This window comes from Lynx rufus, unplaced genomic scaffold (genome assembly GCF_022079265.1).
Source record: "Lynx rufus isolate CCGP_SWC_20201006 ecotype Redwood Valley unplaced genomic scaffold, mLynRuf1.p SCAF_15, whole genome shotgun sequence".
Lineage (NCBI taxonomy): Eukaryota > Metazoa > Chordata > Mammalia > Carnivora > Felidae > Lynx > Lynx rufus.
The window spans coordinates 33,415,321-33,438,735 of NW_025814829.1; the positions used below are offsets into that span (position 1 = coordinate 33,415,321).

Genomic DNA, 23,415 nt, shown 5'->3' on the forward strand with positions numbered 1-23,415 from the left:
GCAATATTCTTGCTCCTCCAAGGTCATCATAAGAACTTACTTAAGTTCTCTGTAAGTTTGGAAATTTAAAATCATTTGCATAAAATGTTGAACAGTCCTTACACATAGTAAGCAGTGAATAAATGTTAGCTGCTGTTTTATTGTTGTAACTGTCATTATTGCAATATGTGCCTACTGTGAGCAAGGCAACATTCATACATGGAATGTGAGACTTGATGTCTGATCAGTCATTTTGGGTCTTGAGCTGTGAACAGATAGCGCCTTTATGAAACTAAGAAATATATACTTCCTACTACACGATTGAAGAACATAGAATAATAAATTCTTGAGCAAAAAGATACTAAAATAATGAAACCATTAACTATGCTAACCTTGATTTTCGTTTCGCATGATTTAGCAATGTAGCCAGCTGATGGAGTTATGTGGAAGAATAGCACCCAGCATAGTGCCTAGTTCGTACTGCTTATGTATGTTGGTTGAATGAATATGATAGGTTGAGACTCATTACGGAGGCCGGGATATATACATGCCTGAGTAAGCAAGGCATCTAAACGTTACTTAATGGTCAGGGAGAAGCCATTTCAGAATTTTGGACAGGGAAATGATGTAGTCCATTGCTTGCTTTAGACTGGAAGGAAATGTGCAAAAAGTTATATTTGATGACTAGACTATGGGTTTTTTGCTTGTTTGTTTGTTTTTGTTTTTGTTTTTTAGTTTTCTTAAGTTTCTAATAACTTACACCCTTCCTAAAGTTTCTAGAGCATGCTTCTGAAGGTACAGAGGCTCTCTACAGGGAGGTTGGGAAATGAGTGGGGGCAGTGAATTTGAATCTGGGAAAGGCAGCATAAATACTTTGAATGAGATCTCCCAAGGAGTTGTCCTTTAAGAGAATCACTATTTTAGAAAATCCTTGAGTATCAAAATCATAGAGTTTAGAGCTAAATTTAGCTGAGAGGCCCTCAGATCTAACCTTCTTCCAACCCTCTGTTCTGGATGAGATCAAGTGAATTCCTCAGGGCCCTTAACCCAGGACTCCTGATATCTAGTCCATTGCTCTCTCTGGTATATAATACATTTCTGCTGTGGGGAAAGGACGTAGGCGGACTCTTAGGGAGGACTGGCCTGCATAGCTTCATCTTCTTGCACCAGCACAGGCGAATGGTTTCATGTCATCTCTTTCAAATGCACAACTTAGCTAGCTGTTCAGGTAGGTTCATAAGTATAAGCATGAAAATAAACATCTCCCCACCTCAGAGGCAAATCACTAAAATATTTTGTCATATTTTCTCACTAGTCTTTTTTTCAAACATATACTTCTAAAATTAGAATTCTATTGTTTTCTAGCTTGTTTTTTAAAATTTAATATACCCATTTACTTATAGGTTTAAACTTTGCATGAATATATCATTTAAAATGCTCATGTAATAGTATTCCATCATATTGATGTGTGTATGTGTTTACATACACATACACACATTATGCAAATATATATACAATGCATATATAATTAAGTCTCTATTGTTAGATAAATAGTTCTCAGTTTTTCAAGCAAGCTGCTATTTCCTAGATGCACGTGGCATCAGGAGGACTAGGAGACTTTTGGTCATTCACACAATATTTCAAGTAGTTAAATATCTATGTTTGCTTTGTACCACCTGGCTGAGAGCAGCTAGTTCGAGGACGGAGGTTGCGATTTGGCACGGAGCATGTCTTGAGAGGAAGGCCTGGGCAGGAGCTAGTGTGAAGGGATGTAGTTCTCCACAGACCACTTGAGTTCCAGAAGTGGTACTTCTGGTAGGTGCCAGGATATGAACGAAGATGCTGAATAGGAAGAATTTCAGTATTTTCATAGGAATGGCTCTGTTTTCTTTTTCTTTCAATTTTTAATGTTTATTTTTGAGAGAGAGAAAGACAAAGTGTGAGTGGGGGAGGGGCAGAGAGAGCCGGAGACACAGAATCCGAAGCAGGTTCCAGGCTCTGAGCTATCAGCACAGAGCCCGACGCCGGGCTCGAACTTATGAACCATGAGATCATGACCTGAGCCAAAGTCGGATACCCAGTCAACTGAGCCACCCAGGCGCCCCTGTTTTCTTTTTCTGGTCCACCTGACCTTTGCTCCAAGACTTAAAGCTAAAGCTGTTTTGTGAGTTTGTGCTTCTTCCCCCCAGTAGATTTACTAAGTGTTGGTTAAAAGGCTGGGCACGTGAGCATCACTTCAGTTACTTCCAAGTTCCAACCTAACTACTTAAAAACTTTAGAACAGTATTTTTATGATTTGTGGGTTACCCTGCACATGAATAATAAACATGTTTTGTTGGCCAAATGGAAGTGAAAGGGCAAACATTGACAGGCTTGGTGACTAATTGAATGTCTTTAGGAAAGGACAGGAAGGCATCAAACATGACCTAAGGGCTACGAGGGCTACAAGCCCTACAAGAACTGGTGAAGTGAGGAGCGTTGCCGAGTTGTGGGGAAACCTGCAAGGTGATACCTGAAAACTGTTACATTTCAGGAACTTCAGGGACAACACAGAGAAAACTGTGTTGATATTTGTGGGTATCCTGAACACACCCTTACCTTAACCGGTAGTTTTAGGGCTTAATGCTTTAACCTGTCTGTGTGTACTTCTAAATATCAACATGGGTAAATTTGCATTTCACATGCTCCTTCTTCAGTTGAAAACAATTGATTACGTAGGAAAGGGATGGTACTATAAATCAGGTTTTAGTTCTGCTACTGATTTACTATATGACATTGGACAAGGCATTTCACCTCTCTGGTTTCTAATCTATAATTAAAAGGATAATTACTGGTTTAAATAATTTTTGAAGTTCCTTCTGAACCTAGAGCCTTTATTTCTAAAACAAAAAATGACCCCTGAGGTAGAGTTGGCTCTACTTTCTTGAATTTGAAAAATTAAGCAAAACGCTGATCTCGTAGATTCATATAACTTTTAAGTGTAGCTTCTTGAAGGTGTCCCTCTATCAACTAAAGAACAAATGTCTCAGTTTAATATATGACTGCATCAAAAAAAAAAAAAAAATGCAACCACAGTAGGTGACCAAAGGGGATAAGTAACTTTCAGGAATTTTGAAAGCCCAGTAGTATTTAGTATATGCTCTCTCAGCATTAAAAAGGTCACCTTGCTAATACATGTTAATTTTGAAAGTTGAATTGACCTTTGGAATTTTAATATCAACCTTTTTTGGTGTGTTTAGAGGTTGGAGCAATCACAGAAGAAACGGAAGCCTGTGATTGGTGGAGTTTGGGTGCTGTTCTCTTTGAACTTCTTACTGGCAAGGTGAGCAGTGACCTGGACATTTAATAAATTTACCCAGATGCTACCTGGATTTCAAATTGAGAACATTTAGCCTTTGCCTTCAGTTGTTAGATCAGGGATGAAATAGGGAAACCTTCGATATAAAAAAGAAAAGGCAGAAAAATGAAAGTTTATCAAGATTCCAGATTTTTTTAAAAAGTGGATTGTATTATATTGACTAAGCGATCAGATTCCATTAAATCATAGTGTGAATGTGCAGAAAGATGACTAAACGTTCTTTCTCTCCATTTTCTATGATGCAGTTTCAACGGCGTTAAGTCTGTAACATTCATGTAAGGATGTATTAGAATTCTCTGGATGTTTTAAACATCTTGCTGGAAATCAGGAGGGAATTCTCATTTTAGAAAATTAATGTAGATATAAAAGGTAACATTAGCTTTATTCTCAACACTAAATTTTTCCTATCTGTTCTGGCTTAAGGACAGAATTTATACTCCCTCTGATCAATAACTTTTAAGTAAGATGTTTGAGGTTAATAGACTTTAATAGAGTGTTGTGCACATTGCCTCCTGGGAAGAAAACAGAGGAAATGAGCAGTAGTACTTTTCTAAGTAGTCAGTCCTCTACCGTAAATATGCAGGTAATACTGAACTCTTAAGATTGTTGTGGATTATTACAAATCACCTACACATACAATTAAATCATAAAGTGCCATAAATGTAGAAATCGTTATCATTAACCAGTTCTAAACTTAGAAGGTTTTTAAGACCATTAAAAAATCAGAGATACCAACTCCCTTTTTAGTTTTCTTGTGTAATGTTAGCTTTTCTATTATGAGCTGTTCGCTGTATAACTAAGGGAAAAGGGCTAGAAGCCTAAGCTTGTGATGTGATTTTGATGACTGCCTTCATTTCTGTTAGATATTCTGTATCTCGTGGCCCTTGTCCTAAACTGCTTAGGCGACGCTGTGTTGATCACTACACCCCCAGTGAAGATGGTTGTTAAGCTTTCTGTACTTTGCTGTCCATAAATCCTGTGATAGAACAGAAATGATGTTACTTGGGATAAGAAGTATACCTGATTGATTGTTTCAGACTCTGGTTGAGTGCCATCCAGCAGGAATAAATACTCACACTACTTTGAACATGCCAGAATGTGTCTCTGAAGAGGCTCGCTCACTCATACAACAGGTAATTTAATTGACCTATATTGACCAAGCATATCAACCACGCAAATTAGCTGACTACATAGCTCCAAAACCTTAAAGAAATTAGTTTTGGGCAAGAAAGACTCATTACTAATTACAGATTCAGAACTAATACTGTGCATGGTTAGGCCTCTGCTTTTATTTAAGTATTAGTGAGGTCAGAGAGAACAGTTAAAACTTATTGGTATTTCAGTGTTTTTTTCTCAAAAATCTAGGATAATGTTTAATTAATTCCATATATTTATATAGATGTGAGATTTAAGTATCATTTTTAGCTTGTCTGGAGCTGCTCTCTTTTTGCTATTCCATTTTGTAACCATATGAATGGTTATTTTCTTTCTTTTTTAAAATGGCTATTTTTAATCTCTAATTCATATTTAGAAACTTAGGAATAGGCAGTTCAGGTTGCTTTGCAGAAAAGTGGTGTTAGAAAGTCTTCCGGAGTTCGATTACTCCTAGCTTCATCGATGGAAGTTGGCCATTGATGTCAGTTAATGCATTTTCGGTGGCTTTAAAGAAAGAGACTATTGATAATTAAAGTTCAGTATCTCAGAGGTAGGCTTGGAACTCTAGTGAGCTTCTTAAATTGATTCCCCACATTGAAAATGTTCCTCTAGTTTTGAATAGTGAGTTTTGGTGAGTCTGCTGAGGGTTGTCAGCATTGGGTAAGATAGGCACACAGCAAATCAGCAAGAATTGTCAGGCCTAGGATCCTTATAGTTTTATGAGAAACGTAAGGGGGAAAGTTACTTGAAAAAGTTCAAGAACTAACATTTTTGTTTCATGAAACCTGAATTATTATTTTTCTAATCAGAGAAAATGAAACTTAAAAAAAAAAGAAAAAGGGGAGGAGAGAATATATTAAGAAGAGAATGACCTAGTATTTTCTTGAAGAGTAATGAGTGATTTGGGTTCCATTCAACAAATACATGCACAAATATGGGCAAGACATAGTGCTATAAGCTATAGAGGTAAGACTGACAAGTAACTGTATCACTGATGGGTTTGATAAAAGCTGTCAGAGGCTTAAAAAATACTTGTCAAGTTAAGGAGGGGTTATAAGTGATACGGTGATAGTATTAGGAAAGTTTTTATGTAGTGAATGATATTTTTGTGGAGCCCTCAAATTTTGGCATGACAAGGTGGGATGTTGGGGAAGTAGCTAGGTGGATCGAACAGCTTCAACAAGGAAAAGATTGGTCCAAAAGACCCAAATTAGGAAATCAAAAGCTTGGCTTATCTGGAGTGGAGGGATAAATGTAGGAATGAGTCATAGTACTAGATGAATGTGGAAAGGTAAGTTGGAGTTCTCTTATGAGGTTCTTTTATCATGATAACCAGGGAAGAGTGATTCTATTCAATTCAGCAAAAATAAATAAGTAAGTAAGTAAGTAAATAAATAAAAATAATAATAATGGATATTTGGAGTTTCGGGGCAGAAGATAAAAGGATCAGAGTTGTGCTTCAGGAAGATTAAATTTTTCCAGGGAGTATAACACAGAAAGAAACATAACCAGGTTGGAAATAATGAGATGTGAATACCATTGAGCACTTTGCAAAAGGATTAAGAGGTAATGCAAAGACACAGAACACATTTCATTCTAATGGGGAAAAAAGGACAGCTACTCATTTGATTTCATCTTATTTGTTGTGGCACAACATGATAAATTCCAAATATGTTTTTTGTAAATAATTTGAGAAAGGCTAGCAAATGCTATTTTTTGTTTCTCACCTTAAAGTCGTTGTTATATAATACTGAGAATAGAATTCCCTGCATTAATTTATAAAGGCCTGCTGCTCCTGCCTTTATGGGAAGGTATGTTATAAAGGAATCTTGGCCTAAAGTATGTTAAATCTTAAATCCCCCAATACAGATATGTCTATATTATATAGTAAATCAGCATTCTGTCATTGGCCTAAGGAAACTACCATTCATGTTGAGGAAACATCATCAGGAAAGGGAAAAGGGGTCTCTTGACATGATTAGCAATTTGTCATTTTGACTTTTCCTCTTCCACTACCTCACAGGTCATAGGGGTCACTTTTTTAAAAAATCACAAAATGATTTATATGGAAATAATTATTCTGCTTTGGGGAGATTTTCCCCTCTTTGGACTTCTAGCTCCTTGCTTTCTTCCTAGATTTCATAATCCCCTGTACCTGTTGTTCAGTCATCTCAGTCTCATGAATGGTGTTAGGGTAGACATAGTTGCATTTTAAATGCAATTAAAAAGGAGATGCTTACATTTACAAACCCTCAGAGCATGTATGTTTGTACTTTACAGTGTATATTTAGTTAATTATGACACAGTTCTTTTGTCACTTGAAAAATGTTACATGAGAAAAAGTCCTTCAAAACAAATTTTTGTGTCTTCTTTGCTTAACTTTACTGCCTGAACATTCTTTAGGAGGAAGGAGGCTGGCAGTGACTCTTTTTGGTTTTGCCACTGGCTGACACATTTGCTTGAGCAATAGAATCTTTATGTGGTCTCTCTTGAGGCTGGTATAGTATTTAAAATGGCAGGATAGGGGCACCTGGGTAGCTTAGTTGGCTCAGTTGGTTAAGCGGTGACTCTTGATTTTGGCTCCGGTCATGATCTTGTAGTTCAGGAGTTTCAGCCCCGCATTGGGCTCTGCATGACTGTGTAGAGCCTGCTTAGGATTCTCTCTCTCTCCCTCTCTGCCCCTCCCCTGCTTTCACTCCCTCTCTCTCTCTCTCACTCTGTCACTCTCCCTCTCTCTCAAAATAAGTAAATAAACTTTAAGAAGTAAGTAAATAAAATGGCAGGATAAACAAGATAGTTATGGGTAAAATAATTATATTTTTGCCTATAAATTTGTATTTGCAAATTTGTAGCAAAGTTCATGAACTAATTAAATTGACTTTAGTAATAGGCAGAATTGGAACCTTTATTGGAATTTCATAATGAGGTCATGTTTTGGAAAGAATGGGAGTGGAAAAGCCAATTGTAACAAGAAAGAACTTTTTTAAAAAAGTTTATTAATTTTTGAGAAAGAGAGCAAGAGTGCATGTGTGTGCATGAGTGGGGGAGGGTCAGAGAGAGAAAGAATCCCAAGCAGGCTCCACACTGTCAGTGCAGTCTGATGTGGGGCTCGAACTCATAAACCGTGAGATCACGACCTGAGCCGAAATCAAGAGTTGAACGCTTAACCAACTGAGCCACCCAAATGCCCCAAGAAGAAAGAACTTTTACATGTTATTATGTGTACTGAAATATATAAAAATATGCTATAGTTATGTTTAATTCTTACCACTGTTTGATATTTTAAATTTATATTAAATTGTGTGATGCCTTCCACATTTCAATCAGTTAGACATGGATTGTCAGATTTTGAAAATGGATTTGATACATTTGGGATATTCTTACAGTGTTTGTTGTATAATAGCAGCTTTTCACTTAACACAATTTAGCAACATCTAATATTAAAATTTTTGAACAGTTAGCTTTAATGAATAGTGATTTTGAATGCTAGATACAGTAATCTCAGATGAAAAGATTGAATACAGTCTTTTGAAGTATATGCTTCATGCCCCTGTGTGTTTGGTAATATTAAAGTGAATAGATTCTTGGCATTTACAGATTACATACTCATGAGGCAGTGTAATGTTATGTTTAAGAGCATGCATTCTAGAGCTGCAGTGCCTAAATTCAAATCTTGTCTTTGCTACTTACTACTTGTATGATCTTAAATAAGTTACTTAATTTCTCTGAATCTGTGTTCTCTCATCTATAGAGAGAATCGAATAGTAGTTATTCATAGAGTTGTGAATTAAATTAATTGACCTATGTTAAGCACTTAAAATAATGCCTGGTGTACAATAAGTGTCACATAAATGTTTATCATTAGTACTGATAGGGTAGTGTTTCATAATATATAGTAATTTGTATTTGCTGAAGCATGTGTTGAATTATAGGGCTACTAATGTTAAGAGTGAGGCCGCTGCTGGTGATACAGGTGAAAAGGCCTAAAAAAATAGTGAACTGGCACATAATAGGAAATCAATTGGTATTTTTCATACAAATAACTGAATTAATCATGAATGAAAGAAAAAATAGAAATAAAAATAAAAAGACAAGAAACAGAAATTTTGGTTGAATTTGAATAGTGGGATGTCCTAAATGCATAGAAACATTAATGTAAAGAAGTCATTTAAAGATTTACAGTTGCAGTTGGTTAAATTCTGTGGGAAAAAAAAAGATTTACTATAGGAATATTCTCAAATTTGAATGGCTATAGCCATATGAGGAAGTTGGCAAATTCTCTCTTGAGAAAGGAAGTTATAACATTAGACAGAATTGGCAAAAACAGCCATTTCAGTGCTCTGGAAATTGATCAAAAGGACAGGACAATCTGAAAAGTGTTTATGCTTGAAAAACAACCAAACTTTGGGAAAGAGTGGGAGTCTGTGGCATTTTTGCCTGGGCTACTCTCTTTTCCCTGCTTGTCAGGTGTGAAGTTTCTTCCAGATTGAAGCAGGCCATGAGGGCCAACTGTGAGGTTGCATGCGTGTGTACAGGAACAAGGAAAGGTCCCAGTTGAAAGTAAAAACCAAGGGATATTTGTAAGTGTCCTAAATTTTTACTGTGTTCTCCTAACACATCAGCAGATGACAAGCTTTAGGGGCTCAGGTATTTGAATATAACCTCTTTTCAATCACAGGTTGAACACTTAAGCTATGCAGACACAGGATGATCCCCAGGAAGTGAAGCTCAAAAATAAAAACAAAAGAATGAGCAGAGATAGCAACAGCTGCTTGTAACAATGTGGTGGGAGAAGCAGCTATACAGATCTAGCTGAAACAAGTTAACAAAGAACAAACCAACCAACTGCTATGATAACAGTCTTCTTGGGAACAAAGTCAGTCTCTAGAATTGCTAAAATATATCATCCAAAATATCCCATTTTCAACAAATATTATATGATATACACAGAAACAAAAAAGTGTGACTCATGTGCAGGGAAAAAAGTGGTCAATAGAAATTGACTTTAAATGCCCCCAGGTTGGATTTAACAGATTTCAAAGTGGTTATTATAAGTATGTTCAAAAACTGAAGGAAGCCATGTTTAAAGAATTAAAGAAAAGTATGACAACAATGAATCAACAAATAGAAATTCTTGATGAGGAGATATAAAGTATATATAAAAAAAGAACCAAAATTCTCAAGTTGAAAAGTACAATAATTGAAATGAAGAATCACTGGGGGGAGGGGATGGAATTCATTAGAGTGTATCTATAGCAAATTTGAGATAGATGAAGGAAGAATCAATTAACTTGAAGATAGAATGATAGAAATAATCAAATCTGGAAAAAAGATGCCCCAAAATTTATAGAAAAAGAACAGGGCTACACAAACCTGTAAGACAATATCAAATATACCAGGGAGTCCCAGAGTGAGAGGAAAGAGAGAAAGGGGAAGCAAAAGTATTTGGAAATGTAATGGCTAAAAACATCCCAAATTTGGTAAAAAAACATTGATATGCATCCAAGAAGCTCAATGGACTTTAATTAGGAAGATATACCTGGTCAAATTGTTGAAAGACAAAAACAAAGAGGACACTCTTGAAAGCAGCAAAAGAGAAAGCGCTCATTGTATACAAGGAAACATTAATGTCTGACTTCTCATTAAAAATGATGGAAGAGGGGCGCCTGGGTGGCGCAGTCGGTTAAGCGTCCGACTTCAGCCAGGTCACGATCTCATGGTCCGTGAGTTCGAGCCCCGCGTCGGGCTCTGGGCTGATGGCTCAGAGCCTGGAGCCTGTTTCCGATTCTGTGTCTCCCTCTCTCTCTGCCCCTCCCCCGTTCATGCTCTGTCTCTCTCTGTCCCAAAAATAAATAAACGTTGAAAAAAAAAAATTAAAAAAAAAATGATGGAAGACAGTTTACACTTTGAGTTATAAAATAAACAAGTCACGGAAATGAAAAATACTGTATAGGGAATATAGTAAATAATATTGTATGGTGACAAATGGTGACTACACTACTGTGATAAGCATTGAGTAAAGTCAGATTGCTGAAGCAATGTGTCATATGCTTGAAACTAATATAACATTGTATGTCAGTTATACCTCAATAATAATAATAATAATAATAATAATAATAATAATAAGGGGTGCCTGGGTGGCCCAGTCAGTTAAGTGTCCGACTTTGGCTCAGGTCTTGATCTCACGGTTCATGAGTTCGAGCCCTGCGTCGGGCTCTGTGCTGTCAGCTCCGAGCCTGGAGCCTGCTTCGAATTCTGTGTCTCCCTCTCTCTCTCTGTTCCTCCCCTGATTGTGCTCTGTTTGGCTCTCTCTCTAAAAAATAAATAAACATTAAAAAAATAATAATAATACCAATGAGAGGCAGAAGACAGTTAAGTGACATATGCAAAGTGCTGAAAGGAAGTAACCATCAACCAAGAATTCTCTATCCAGCAAAATCATCCTTCAAAAATGGAGATGAGATAAAGAAATTCCCAAATAAAGACTAAGGGAATTCATTGCTAGACTTGCCTTACAAGAAATAATGCAGGAAATCCTTCAGGCTGAAAGGAAATCACACCACATAGTAACTTGAATTTCTAGGAGGAAATGAAGAGAACTGGAATGGTAAAACATGAGTCACTGAAGAAGACTATTTTTTCCTCATTTTTCTTCTCAACTTCTTTTAAAAGACGTAAGATTATATGAAACAATAATTATAACACTGTGCTGTTGAGTTTATAACATCCAGAAGTAATATATTACATATATGACAATAATAGACAAAGGGCAGAAGGAATGGAGCTATAATGGAGCAAAGTTTCTACATTTCACCTTCATTAAGTTGGTATTAATCTGAAGTAGATTGTGATAAATTAAGATGCATATTATAATCCTTACAGCAACCACTAAAAAAATATATAGTAAAAGAAAATTAATAGAGGAACTGAAATAGCACAATAAAAAGTATTGATACAAAAGACAGCTGTAAAAGAGTAACAAAAAAAGACAGTAGATGTAGAAAACAAGTGGCAAAATGGCAAATGTAAACCCACCACACCAATAAGTACAATGAAATATGAATGTTTAAACATGACAAACAAAAGGCAGAGATTATTAAACTGGATTAAAAAAAAAGTAAGATTCAATTATCTTCTGTGTATGAGAGACACAAATAGGTTAAAAGAAAAAGGATGGGAAGAGATAAACCATGTAAATGGTAACCATAAGAGAGCTGAAGTGGCTATATTAAATACCAGACAAACTAGCTGTGAAGACAAGAGACTTATTAGAGACTAAGACAGAATTTTCATAGGGATAAAAGGATCAGTACAATAGATGCATATGCACCAACAGCTTCTATACATAAGAAGTAAAATCTGACTGAATTGAAGGGTAAATAGGCAATCCAGTAATAATAAAAGGAGGTTTCAATACTCCATGCTTGGTAAATTAGAAAATCAGCAAGGATACTGAGAAGACTTCAGTAACATTATCAAACATCTCTGACATATATGGAACAATGATTGCAGAATGCGTTCTTAGCACATGTATATGGAACATTCTCCAAGATAGATCATATGCCATACCACAAAACAAGCTTCAGTATTTAAAAGGATTTAAGTCATACAACATGCTCTGATCATAACAATTTAATTCTCATTCAGAGATCTGGTGAGTCCACAAATATTTGGAAATTAAACACACTTCTAAATAACCTATGAGTCAAAGAAGAAGTCTCAAGAGAAGCTAGAAAATGTTTTTAATGGAATCAAAACACAGAAAATATCCAAATTTATCAGATGCAGCTAAATCAGTTCTTAAGGAAAATTTATGGTTTATAAACTCCTATATCCGAAAAGAAGAAAGGTCTCAAATGAAAATCTCACCTTGCACCTTAGCAAACTGGAAAATTACTGTGTTATTAGAGGAAAGATAAGTATATAGATCAATGGAATGGAATTGAGAATCCAGAAATAAACCCTTACATTAATGGTCTATTAATTTTCAGTAAAGGTGCAGAAAGAATTTGATGGTGAAAAAAAATAGTCTTTTAAACCAATGGTGCTGGGAAAATCAAGTCACATGCTAAAACCAAAATGAACTAAGACCCTTACTTTATACCATATGTAAAAATGAACTCAAAGTAGCTCATAGACGAAAAATGGAAGGCAAAACTAAAAATTGTAGAAGAAACCATAGGAGAAAATCTTGATGATCTTGGGTTAGGCAAAGAGTTATTAGATATGACACCAAAAACATCCATAAAAGAAAAAAATTGATAATGTGGGCTTCATTAAAATTAAAAACTTTTATACTTCAAAAGATAGCAGTAAGAAAATGAGAAGACAAGCCACAGAATGGAAAAAATATTTCAAATCATGTAACTGATGAGGACTTGTATTCAGACTATATAAAGAACTCTTATAGTGGTACCTGGCTGGCTAGGTAAGTAGAACATGAGAGTCTTGATCTTGGGGTTGTAAGTTTGAGCTCCACATTGGGTTTAAGTAATTGATTATTTTAAGTTGATTATTTTAAGTAATCACTTAAAATAAAATCTTTAAAAAAAAAAAGAAAGAACTCTTATAACTCAGTAAATATAAAAATGGGCAAATTATTCACCAAGGAAGCTACATGAAAGGCTTAGAAGGCCATCCAACGATGGTCCCCATCATTACTCACCAAGGAATAGAAATTAAAATTATAATAAGATGCCTCTAATACCCACTAAAAGGTCTGTAATCAAAAGATAGACTGTATTGAGTGTTGGTGAGCATGTAGAGAAACTGGAATTCTCATATATTGCTGTTGGGAATGTAAAATGGCACAGCTATTTTAGAAAGGTTGGGCACTTTCTTAAAGAGCTAAACAAATATTCCACATGACCCAGCAATTCCACTCCTAGGAATGTCCTTGAGAGAAATGAAGACATGTTTACACAAAGACATACATGTGAATGTTAATAGCAATACTATTCATTATAGCCTCAGCCTGGAAAGTCTACATGTCCATTCACTGGTGAGTAGATTAACAAAATATGTTCTATCCAAACAATGGAATGCTACTCAGAAATAAAAGGGAACAGGCTTTGATACCTGCTACAACTTGGATGAATCTGAAAAACATTATGCTAAGTGAAAGAAGATAACTGCAAAAGGCAACATATTTTATGAGTCCAATTACATGAAATATCCAGAAAGGGCATATTTATAGAGACAGAAGGCAGATCATTGTTTGCCCAGGGCTGGGGATGGAAATGAGGATTAATGTAAACATCACGAGGAAATTTTTTAGGGTGATCAAAGTGTTCTAAAACTGGATTGTGTGATGGTTGCACAACTTTTTACATTTACTAAGTAAGAATCATTGAATTGCACACTTACGACAGATGAATTTTATGCTATATAAATCATCTCTCAGTAAAGCCGCGAAAACAAAATTTGAGGATGCATGAACGTTTCAAGGCACATTCTTTCAGCATGCCCATGAAAGGAGTAACTGGATCTCTCAGATTTTGGCACAGCATCTAATTAATATCATGATGTGCTTTGGAATAGGAAACTGATGGGTATTAACTGTCCTATTATACTATATGAGCTTGAGAGAAACAAAGTGAGTTACTCAAGGTCATGTTAAAAATCAGTTGAAAGCCGTCAACGCAGATATCCCCTACCACCCCACAGCTACAGTGGTGTTAGACATAGCTCCCTTTCAAGGAAATCTCGTCATTTGGCTATTCATCAAGTCCACTTGTCACTGGGGTTGAATTGAGCAGTTCTTTCCGTTCATATATTTTTGTTTTCCTTTGATTCACCAGTTGGATTCCTATTACTCACTAAGTCCTTCTTTTTTAGCTCTTGCAGTTCAACCCTGTGGAGCGTCTTGGTGCTGGAGTTGCTGGTGTTGAAGATATCAAATCTCATCCATTTTTTACCCCTGTGGATTGGGCAGAACTGATGAGATGAACAGAATGCAGGGTTATCTGTGCACATTCTGATCTTCTCTGTGACAAGCATCTCCAGCACAGAGGCAGCTCTGCCTCACAGTCACTTATGGAGCACCAAGACATTGGGATAAAGACCTTTAGAGGAAACGGGGGAAGAAAAAGGCTGAAAGAGAACAGTTCCTTTACCATGACTCTCTGGACAAGACATTGGCTACATTTGCAAGGGGCTTTTATGTGCAAACCTTTAACAAAGGTTTGATCTTTATTTTATCTGCATTTAGTGTTGCAGACGGGTTGTATGCCCAGCTGAAAGAAGAATGCCCTTCAAGAACTTCCTCTGAAAGCTCCAAGTGTACATTTAAGTGTTACTTGAAAGGAGGACCTTTACATGGCAGCTAATAGTGCTTTCTGCTAAGCAAGATTGGTTTATATGATTGTAATTAATATTTGCCGAATAATACACTAAAAGTTCTTCATGAATAGTGTCATCTGTGGAGCTTAAAAAGTGAGAAAAAAAAAGGATATATACATCATGTCTGATAGAAAACATGCACCATGATGCTATATAATTAATATGTGCTGAATGTGGTTCCATACTATCTCATGCTTTCTGAAGTCCACGTGAAAAGAAAACTCATGTTGTCAACTTTATAGTTGGTTGGTTGGTACTGCTTATGGAAGGGTTCGTATAAACACTCACTGTCTCTCAACTTTATCCTTCTGCGCCCTACACCCTTTGCCTATTCTCTCATATTCGATTCCCTTTTCCTCCACTAGTACATATGCAACAAAAAAGGGAAGGGAGTATTTATTTCCCCAAATTGTATCCACTTAATAAGGACAAAGAAATCATGATTATAAAATAAACATGGTAAAAATTGAAATCTCTCCTTTATTTAATTGCTTAAGTTTTTTGTTTTGCTTTGTTTTAGAAGGGCCTCTCTTTCATTTTGGAATGTTAGCAATTTCTGCTGCTGCTTATGCTTGACTTCATTTTAGGTTTTTGGTTTGGTATACTAAGAACCAAAGGATCTCATGTAAATGGAATTGAATGGCAATCCTATTTTATTACTTAGTGATGAGATTTCCAGATTTGACCTCCTAGTCTACTTGACATTATATAGAAAGTATATGAGTATTTATACATCTACAAATATTTGTATTTGTTATTTCTTTATGTTGCTAAGATAGCTCCTGCATTCGTGCCTTGTTTATAACAATTTACAAATGTTTTAAAAGCATTAATGTCTCTTTTTTTAAACTTTATCCAAAGATGAAAGAATAAATTACTTTTTTCGGAGTTAGGGGCCATCAGAAATAATAGAAGTCTTCCATATTTTTAATCCTCCGAGTTTTTGAGATCGAGAGTCGATTCCTACTCTAGGAGCATCTATACAGTTTCTATTTGCCATCAGCTAGGTCCTCCCATCAAAATAAATGGAAGCAGAAAATGCTTTAGTGAAACAAAGGAAATGTGCAAGCATTTTTTCTTTTTCTATTTTCCTACTTCCCCTTTTTCCTTCTGGTTCCCTTATAACCTGAACCTCAGACGAAGGACTGCAACAACACCAGGATGGGGAGCGGGTCACCAGGATCAAAGCGCAATCAAGATGACATCACTCCCTGGAACTGGATTTGGACTCACCAACTCCCTGGGCTCATAACAGGAACTCATGCAGGTGAGACTGAAGAATGACTTCCTGTGTAGGACCGGTAGGAAATCTGCAAGTACTTAGAGCTGGCCACTGCAGAGCTTCCTTCCAGAAGTGCCCTGTGACAGGAAAGTAGGACCTCACAACTAAGGGGAAGCTCCCAGCCCTGCCACATGATTTTGGTTCCTTGGATTCAGGACAGTAATGTCAACAGATGGTTGCTGTGTCAGTGTGTTGACATAGCTCCATTGCTTCAGCTCCCTTTTTCTCTCTATAGATTTGATTGGAACTTGTGCTTAATGTAGATGTATCATTCGTAATCATGGTGGACATGAATTATTATAGTAGTAAACACATAGGATATGGCTTTGGGGTGATGAACCCAAGTCTGTTTTTATTTGATGATGTGCATTAAAATATTAGTATTTTTAAATGCTGTGGGTGATACTGCTTTTTTTTTTTTAATTTTTTTAATTATTTTTTTTAATGTTTATTTTTGAGAGACAGAGCATGAGTGGGGGAGGGGGGCAGAGAAAGAGAGGGGAGACACAGAATCCGAAGCCGGCTTCAGGCTTTGAGCTGTCAGCACAAAGCCCAACGCAGGGCTCAAACTCAGGAACCCTGAGATCATGACCTGAGCTGAGGTTGGTCACTTAACTGACTGAGCCACCCAGGTGCCCCTGTTGTTTTTTATTTTTTATTTTTATTTTTTTGAGCATATGTCCTGTGGGTCAAAACATGGAAGAACTTACCATTTTGTATTTTTCATTTGATTTTTTTATTGTAGGAAAACATACATAATATAAAATTGACCATTTTAACTACTTTTAAGTACACAATTTAGTGGCATTAAGTACATTCCCGTTTTATCCAGCCATCACCACCGTATGTATATCTCAGAACTTTCTAATTATCCCAAATTGTAATTCTACACCCGTTAAACAGTACCTTCTCTTTCCCGTCCCCCTTCCTCCCAGCCCCTAGTAACCACTGTTCTACTTTCTATCTCTATGAATTTGACTCTTTGAGGTCTCTCATAGAAGTGGAATCCTATAATATTCATTCATCCTTTTGTGTCTGGCTTAATTTCACTTATAATGTTTTCAAGGTTCATTCATACTATAGCATATATCAGAATTTCATTCCTTTTTAAGGCTGAATAATATTCCACTGTATGTATAGACCACATTTTGTTTAGCCATTCACCTGTCAGTGGACATTTGGGTATTTCCACCTTTTGGCTATTATGAACAATCTCATTATGAACATTGATGTGTAAACATCTGTTCAAGTCACTACTCTCATTTGATTTTATATTTTTATATGAAATTACCAGTGTCATTATTTTATGATGCTTTTTATAAGCAGGTTGTCAATAATAAGTGTGATATAATGCCACCTATCTTTAGATAGGATATGAAAGTCTACCATTTCTATTACACAGAAGTAGAGTTAAGCTCCCGAAAAGTGAAAGAGAATGCCATCATTTTAGCAATTCAACTACGACATGAGTTAAAACTTTTTGAGACATAGTACTTTTCAACTTGTTATAACTGAACTCTTGATAACATATTTAAACTGCCTTTTAAACATTTACTTATTTAGTTAGTTATTTTAGAAAGAGAGCGTGAGTGGGGGAGGGGGCAGAGAGAGAGAGAGAGAGAGAGAGAGAGAAAGAGACAATCTTAAGCAGGCTCCAATGCTCAGCATGGAGCCTGACATGGGGCTCAATCCCACGCATGACCCTGGGATCATGACCTGAACCAAAATCAAGAGTGAGATGCTCAACCAACTGAACCACCCAGGCACCCCCTTTTAAACATTTTAAAACAGCTACAATTCCTGTTGTGTTTTGACCCTCAAGTTTTTTCTATCATCTCTTATTTCAGTCATTGTGAACCACGATCGAGTTTTGCTTTCATATAATGGATGTATTGAAGAATATAAAATTATAAATAATACTTACACTATGGCCAGAAACACTACATTAGGACTTCATACACAGAATGCCCTCATTGAATTCGGTTGCCCATATTTATGAATCCAAGCAGAAAAAATCTCACTGTATTAGTGAAAGGCTCTTGGCTTTGCAAGGGGCCCCTTGTAGCATCTTTATTTGACTCACTTAGGGAATGCTTTATAGCAGAAGCCAAGGCGTAAGCTGGATCATTTTTCTTCTTAAGAGTAATTGATTTAACCTCTGGGCTAGCTAAAGCTCTGGATAATGAAGCCTGGTATTTCAGGCTCTTTCTTTGAGGATTGTAGAAAATAATAGAAAGCCTTACAGTTGTGTCCTGGTCTGATCTCTGTGACTTACTAACATTTTTACCTTAATCAAAGAACAATATTCTAGACCTATTCCCCCACTTACAGAATGAAGGGGTAGGTAAGTTCTAAGCTCCACAGCATGTGGACTTTCTGTTTTTCAGAGTGAGCTAAGTTGATAAACTAACATCGGAGAAAGACAAGGTTAGTGCAAATCTTAAATTCGTGCTTAACTGTTTCCTTATAATTTTGTTTTCTAGTAAATACCACATACTTGGGTCGCTGCCGTCTACCCTCTCAGCAGCATAGCCCTCAGTGGTTATGTGGCTATAAAAATTATAAATAGAATGCAATATTAAAAGGTTATTTCTCAGTGAGCTCTACACTGGAAAAGGAGAGTTGAAGGTCCAGAAAGAAGTACCAAGAGGTGAAAGGAGGTTCGGACACACCTACATTTGCTCACTTCTTAGACCTTTCTCAAAAGCTGTGGTGGTATTTCTACCCCTGTTGCCCTCATCCATCATCTGTTATGTGTTTATTTGACTCAGTTCTTTGGCAGGCATAATCAGAGTACAAAATTGATACTTTCTCTTCCTGTTTAATGCAGAACATTAACCTCTACCAGCCTAGGTAATTTGGACTTTTGAGTATTTGATGTCTACTCAGCTCATTTTAAGGATTTCATATGAAGTCCTTATGCTGAAGGGTTACTAAATGGTAAAAGCTGTGAAGTCAGCTCTTTCTAAATAAAGTTGTAAACATAAGAGCAGCAGGGAAATGGGAAGCAAAGTACTACGGTCACTTTTTGTGACTCGGAATCACTTGTTTTCTCAAGGACAGTAAATCGGAAACTGGAGAACAAGCTTCCTCTTTGGGAAGATTTACAGTAGTGGGGATATATAGTCAGATGGTGTGGCTTTGCATTTTTTGGCCTTATCCCATGACTTCTTTCCTTGATCCAGGGATCTCACCTCAGGGAGGAAGAGAGGCAGAAAAGATTTGTGGAGGTGGAAGAGAGAAAGGAACTTGAATGAGGTAGTCGAGGGAAATGAAGCAGGGCACTTGTCAGCTGTGCTGGCCCTGGTGTCTGGAGCACTAGAGAGCCTGCTTTGTTGAGCTAGATTTAAAGGGCAATCCTTTGTTCTTCTCCCAGGAAGAGGTAGGCGGAAAGTGAAACTATTCCTGCTATTCCAGGAAAAGAGATAGTGAACTGCCTTTTTGGAAAAGATTTAAGTGACAAGCTTGTCAGAGTCTGTTCTGTCTCCATCTCCTTGCTGAAGACAGCTGGCACGGCTGGTAGAGGCCATGAGTGTCTGCAAAGAGTTACTGTGATTTCTTTGGGGCAGAAATCCCTCTCACTGAATGTTGCGAGAAAGAGTGACAAATGAACTCGCTTTCGGTCACGCTTTGAGTTGTTGGTATCCTGTCTTTGTAAGTCCCAAAGAAATTTCATATCAAAAAGCTATCTCTTCTAGTCATGTTGATCAAATTCCTCCTAGAGCTAATCCACAAGGCAGTAGTCCGACCAGCCTCACCAAAAAAAGGCAAATGTAAAGGGGTTCAAATCTATTTCAGCGGTAATGGTGTGGTGTGATGTTGCCTTTTTCACATGGGAGAGATCCATAAAATTGGCTCAAGAGTGACAGATAGAAAACAAGAAGAGAAGGAGGTGTAGTCTTGGCAAAACAAAAGAAAACTCATGCAACTATTCGGTCTCGTGGGCTTGTTCTGGAAAGAAAATGCGTTAAATATTTGAAGAATCTGTCTTCAGCAAAAAGATTCCGAATGACTGAGAGAACTTTAAAACCGAGCCCCCCCCCCCCCCACCCCTTACCATGCTCTCCCACTGTTTTCTCATTTTTTCTTTTTCCTCTCTTCGTCTCCTCTTCATCTACCCTTCTTCCCTGTTCTGGACTTCTCTGGTCACTGAACAAAAGAAATGGTGCCTATCTTCAAGGACCTTGTAAAACCCAGGGGAAGGAAAGCATAAATAATAAGTAGGGCAGAATGTTGTAAGTGTTATAAGGTACAAATAGAGGTATGGTGAGCACACAAAGGAGAGATCTGAGGAACCGCAGGAAAGCTTCTTGTATTGGAGCAGTAGCCTGAAGTTTGAATAGTATTTTTAAACATAAGGATTTTTTTTTTTTAAGATTTTGTTTGGGGAGAAGGAAAAATTCCAGGGGAACAGCAACAACAACAACAACTAAACAACCCAAACCCAAAAACAATTGTGTGCAAAAAAACCTGGAGATGGGGAAAAGTGAAGCTGTGCATATTGTTTTGGCTGGTGTGTAGATACATGCATTTGAAAGGTAAGTTGGGGCCAGAGGCATTAGATGCCTGGCTGAGACGTTTGAGTTTCATTCTCTAGGTTGTAGGGAACTAGTGAAAGTTCTTAGCTGACGTTATTGCAGCCTGCTGTTGAAAAGATAATTTTAGGGTTAGAATGGAGAATAAATTGGAGGGAGCATGGTTAGAGGCAGAGAGATCAGTTCGGAGTTATTGCAGAAATTCAGGCAAGAGATAAAGTCCTGAATGAAGGTGGTAGAAAACAAAGGAGGGGGTACATCATCGTCCTCTTGTCTATGTCTCTTGTGTATAGAGTAGAGTTTCCCTATCAAATAATTGCTTTCCTTGTTTCTTGAAGCCAGTTTATACTAGGAGATTATGGATTTGTTGTTTTTAAAATCACCCCCAAGGAATCTCCAGAGAGACAAACCATTGGTTGATAATGATATTGACTATTCATAGCTTAAACCCCCCCAGGTCCCAACTCCATTTCTTTTTATCATTTTGTGGCACTCCTTCCCATCCTTTGCTTTTAAATAGTTGGTTTGCTTTTATATGGCTAGTCCTCCATTCTTGCTCTTAGAAGGCATTACATCCTGCCAGGTGACTGCTCTTTGTCCCAGACCTCTGACACACATTTAGCTTAGCTCAGTGGTTGTCAAAAAGTGGTCCCAATCTGGGTCAAGGGAATAGGGTGATTTTTACTGTTCTTGCAACTTTTCTTCAAGTTTGAAATGATTGCCAAATACAGAAGTTTTCAGCAAAATGAAAGAAAAAGTGATCCTCAGACCATCAACATTAGCACCATGTGGGAACTTGTTAGAAATGCAAATTCTCAGGCCCTGTCTCAAATCTACTGACTCAGAACTCTGGGGGCTGACACAGACAGGAGTCTGTCTTAAGCTCTTCCCGGTGATTCTGATGCATGGTTAAATTTGAGGACCACTGGCTTAGTTTAATGGAAACTCATTGCCTCTGCCTTGTATGATCTTATGCAACCCTCCTTGAGATATGTGTTTTGGGTTTGAAGACATCTCCCAACACTTAGAATGTTTCCCAGGAGGCTGGCTCAGGGAGGCCTTGCGTCAACGGGACTCACCCGAAGTGAGGACAGGAGGAAGGGAAATGGCAAGGGGAATAGCCAATTGCGTAAAGAAAAAGAGGGGGAGAGAGGAGGAGCGCAGGAGGAGTGATTCGGTTCCCTCAGAGACACGCAGCCAATCCTGTCTCGGTTATCTGGATTCAAATAACCCACCCTTTGTTATAGATAGTGCTCTTCTCTCAAATCCCTTTTTGAAATAGAATAAACACCGCATTATACTGACAATTCTTTTCATTACGCGTTGTATACCTTTGGGTTATTTGCTCCTTCTTAAAGCAGAGCCACAGCAGAAATTTAGTATTTACTCCCTGCATTGTCCAAAATCTGAATGTGAAGATGCTAAGCTAAGTTTAGGAAAGACACCAGAATGTTCTCATCGGATTCTGAAGTGCGGCAGAGCTCTCTCAGCGAAGAGAATAAAGAGTATTCTCTTTAGAACTGAGGGACCCAGCTGGGGGTGCTTTCTCGGTGGACTCGGCTCTGCCTTTTGAAAATGGGCATCAGGCTTCACAGGAGGAAAGTGAAATGTCCTAGATGTTCCCTGAAGGTTAAGTGTGTGCATGGGTGGGGGTAGGGGTGGGGGGGTGCTGTGAGGGGGGGTCATCCACTGTCCTCTTGCTCTTCACTTTAAGGCTCTGTTGTTTATAAGGTACCTTGATTATTAGGTAAGATGATTCATAAAGTTTATTTTGACCGAATGGATATTTGATCGCTCGTGAGCACGTGCAGAATGTTTAGATAATTTTGCCTTTTCTGTAGGTAGGATTTCAGGGACGGCGGGTGTTTCATCTGTCTCTGTGCTCTCGCTGTGCCCGGACTCAGCCTCACATTGCTTAAAGTGCCATTGACAGGACATGCTTCAAGCTTTTTCCAGGGGTGGGCAGGGGTTCCCGCTAATGCCCACCCCTCCCCTCGCACCGCCCCTGATGGTGACGAGGGGCACACCGCGGTGGTTCCGGTTAGGGAGGATGGGATCTGGTGAACAGAGAGAGGCCACCTTGCCCCTGAAAGAATCAGCTCTCCTGTTGGGAAATGACCTTTGGGGCTCTTTCCCCGGATCTTCTGACTGCAGAGGCCAGTACTCTTTTGGGTGTAGGGCCCTGAGCAGCTCTTGGCAAATGTGATATGGGCAGAGGGGATGCTGCATAGAACTTGATATTTTGAGAAAGATGAAGTGCTGCCTGCTTCTTATACTCTCACCTCTTCAGGCCCTAAGCTTAACTCAGTTCAACACCCCCTGCCCCCTGCCAGGCCATACTTCTGCCTAATAATGATGCCAGTGGTACCTGAAGACTCACTCAGGCTAGGTTCACTTCGGCATCAAAAGTCACTGTAGGGCACAGGGCTTCCTTTCACCTGTACCCTATTCCTGGGGCCAAAACACCGCAGTTGTCCTTTCTTGATTGTAAGCATCTCCCCCAGACTGCCGGTCTGGGTCTCACCCTCACCGCTTAGTTGGCCTTCCTGGCGCTGGTGAGTCTTGGCACCCAGAAAGCCGAAAGCAACAGCCATCCTGATGCTGCCACTCTCCGTCCCTCTGCTGCAGATTGAAGCTATATCCAGTAGCTTATCTCCACTGTGGGCTATCATGGTTTGCGGGAGAGGAGGGGTGAGCGTCGCTGCCTGCTGCAGCTGTCTCCTTTTGAATCAGCTACCCCCGCTCCCCAGGTGCCAAAATAGCTC

At 38.1% G+C, this 23,415-nt stretch overlaps 1 protein-coding gene across 6 annotated transcripts in view; it reads left to right on the forward strand.

Moving 5' to 3' along the window:
• The window catches only part of RPS6KC1 (ribosomal protein S6 kinase C1), a 179,752-nt gene extending 164,447 nt beyond the window's left edge, over positions 1–15,305 (forward strand). For 5 of the 6 annotated variants that reach the window (XM_047076832.1, XM_047076834.1, XM_047076837.1 and 2 more), the window contains 3 exons: positions 3,219–3,301; positions 4,375–4,470; positions 14,330–15,305. In XM_047076832.1, coding sequence (XP_046932788.1) covers positions 3,219–3,301; positions 4,375–4,470; positions 14,330–14,440 — 290 coding nt within the window. In that variant the 3' untranslated portion in view covers positions 14,441–15,305. The remainder of the gene's footprint in view (positions 1–3,218; positions 3,302–4,374; positions 4,471–14,329) is intronic. The other variant, XM_047076833.1, reaches the window with a different exon arrangement.
• The last annotated feature ends 8,110 nt before the right edge of the window (positions 15,306–23,415 follow it).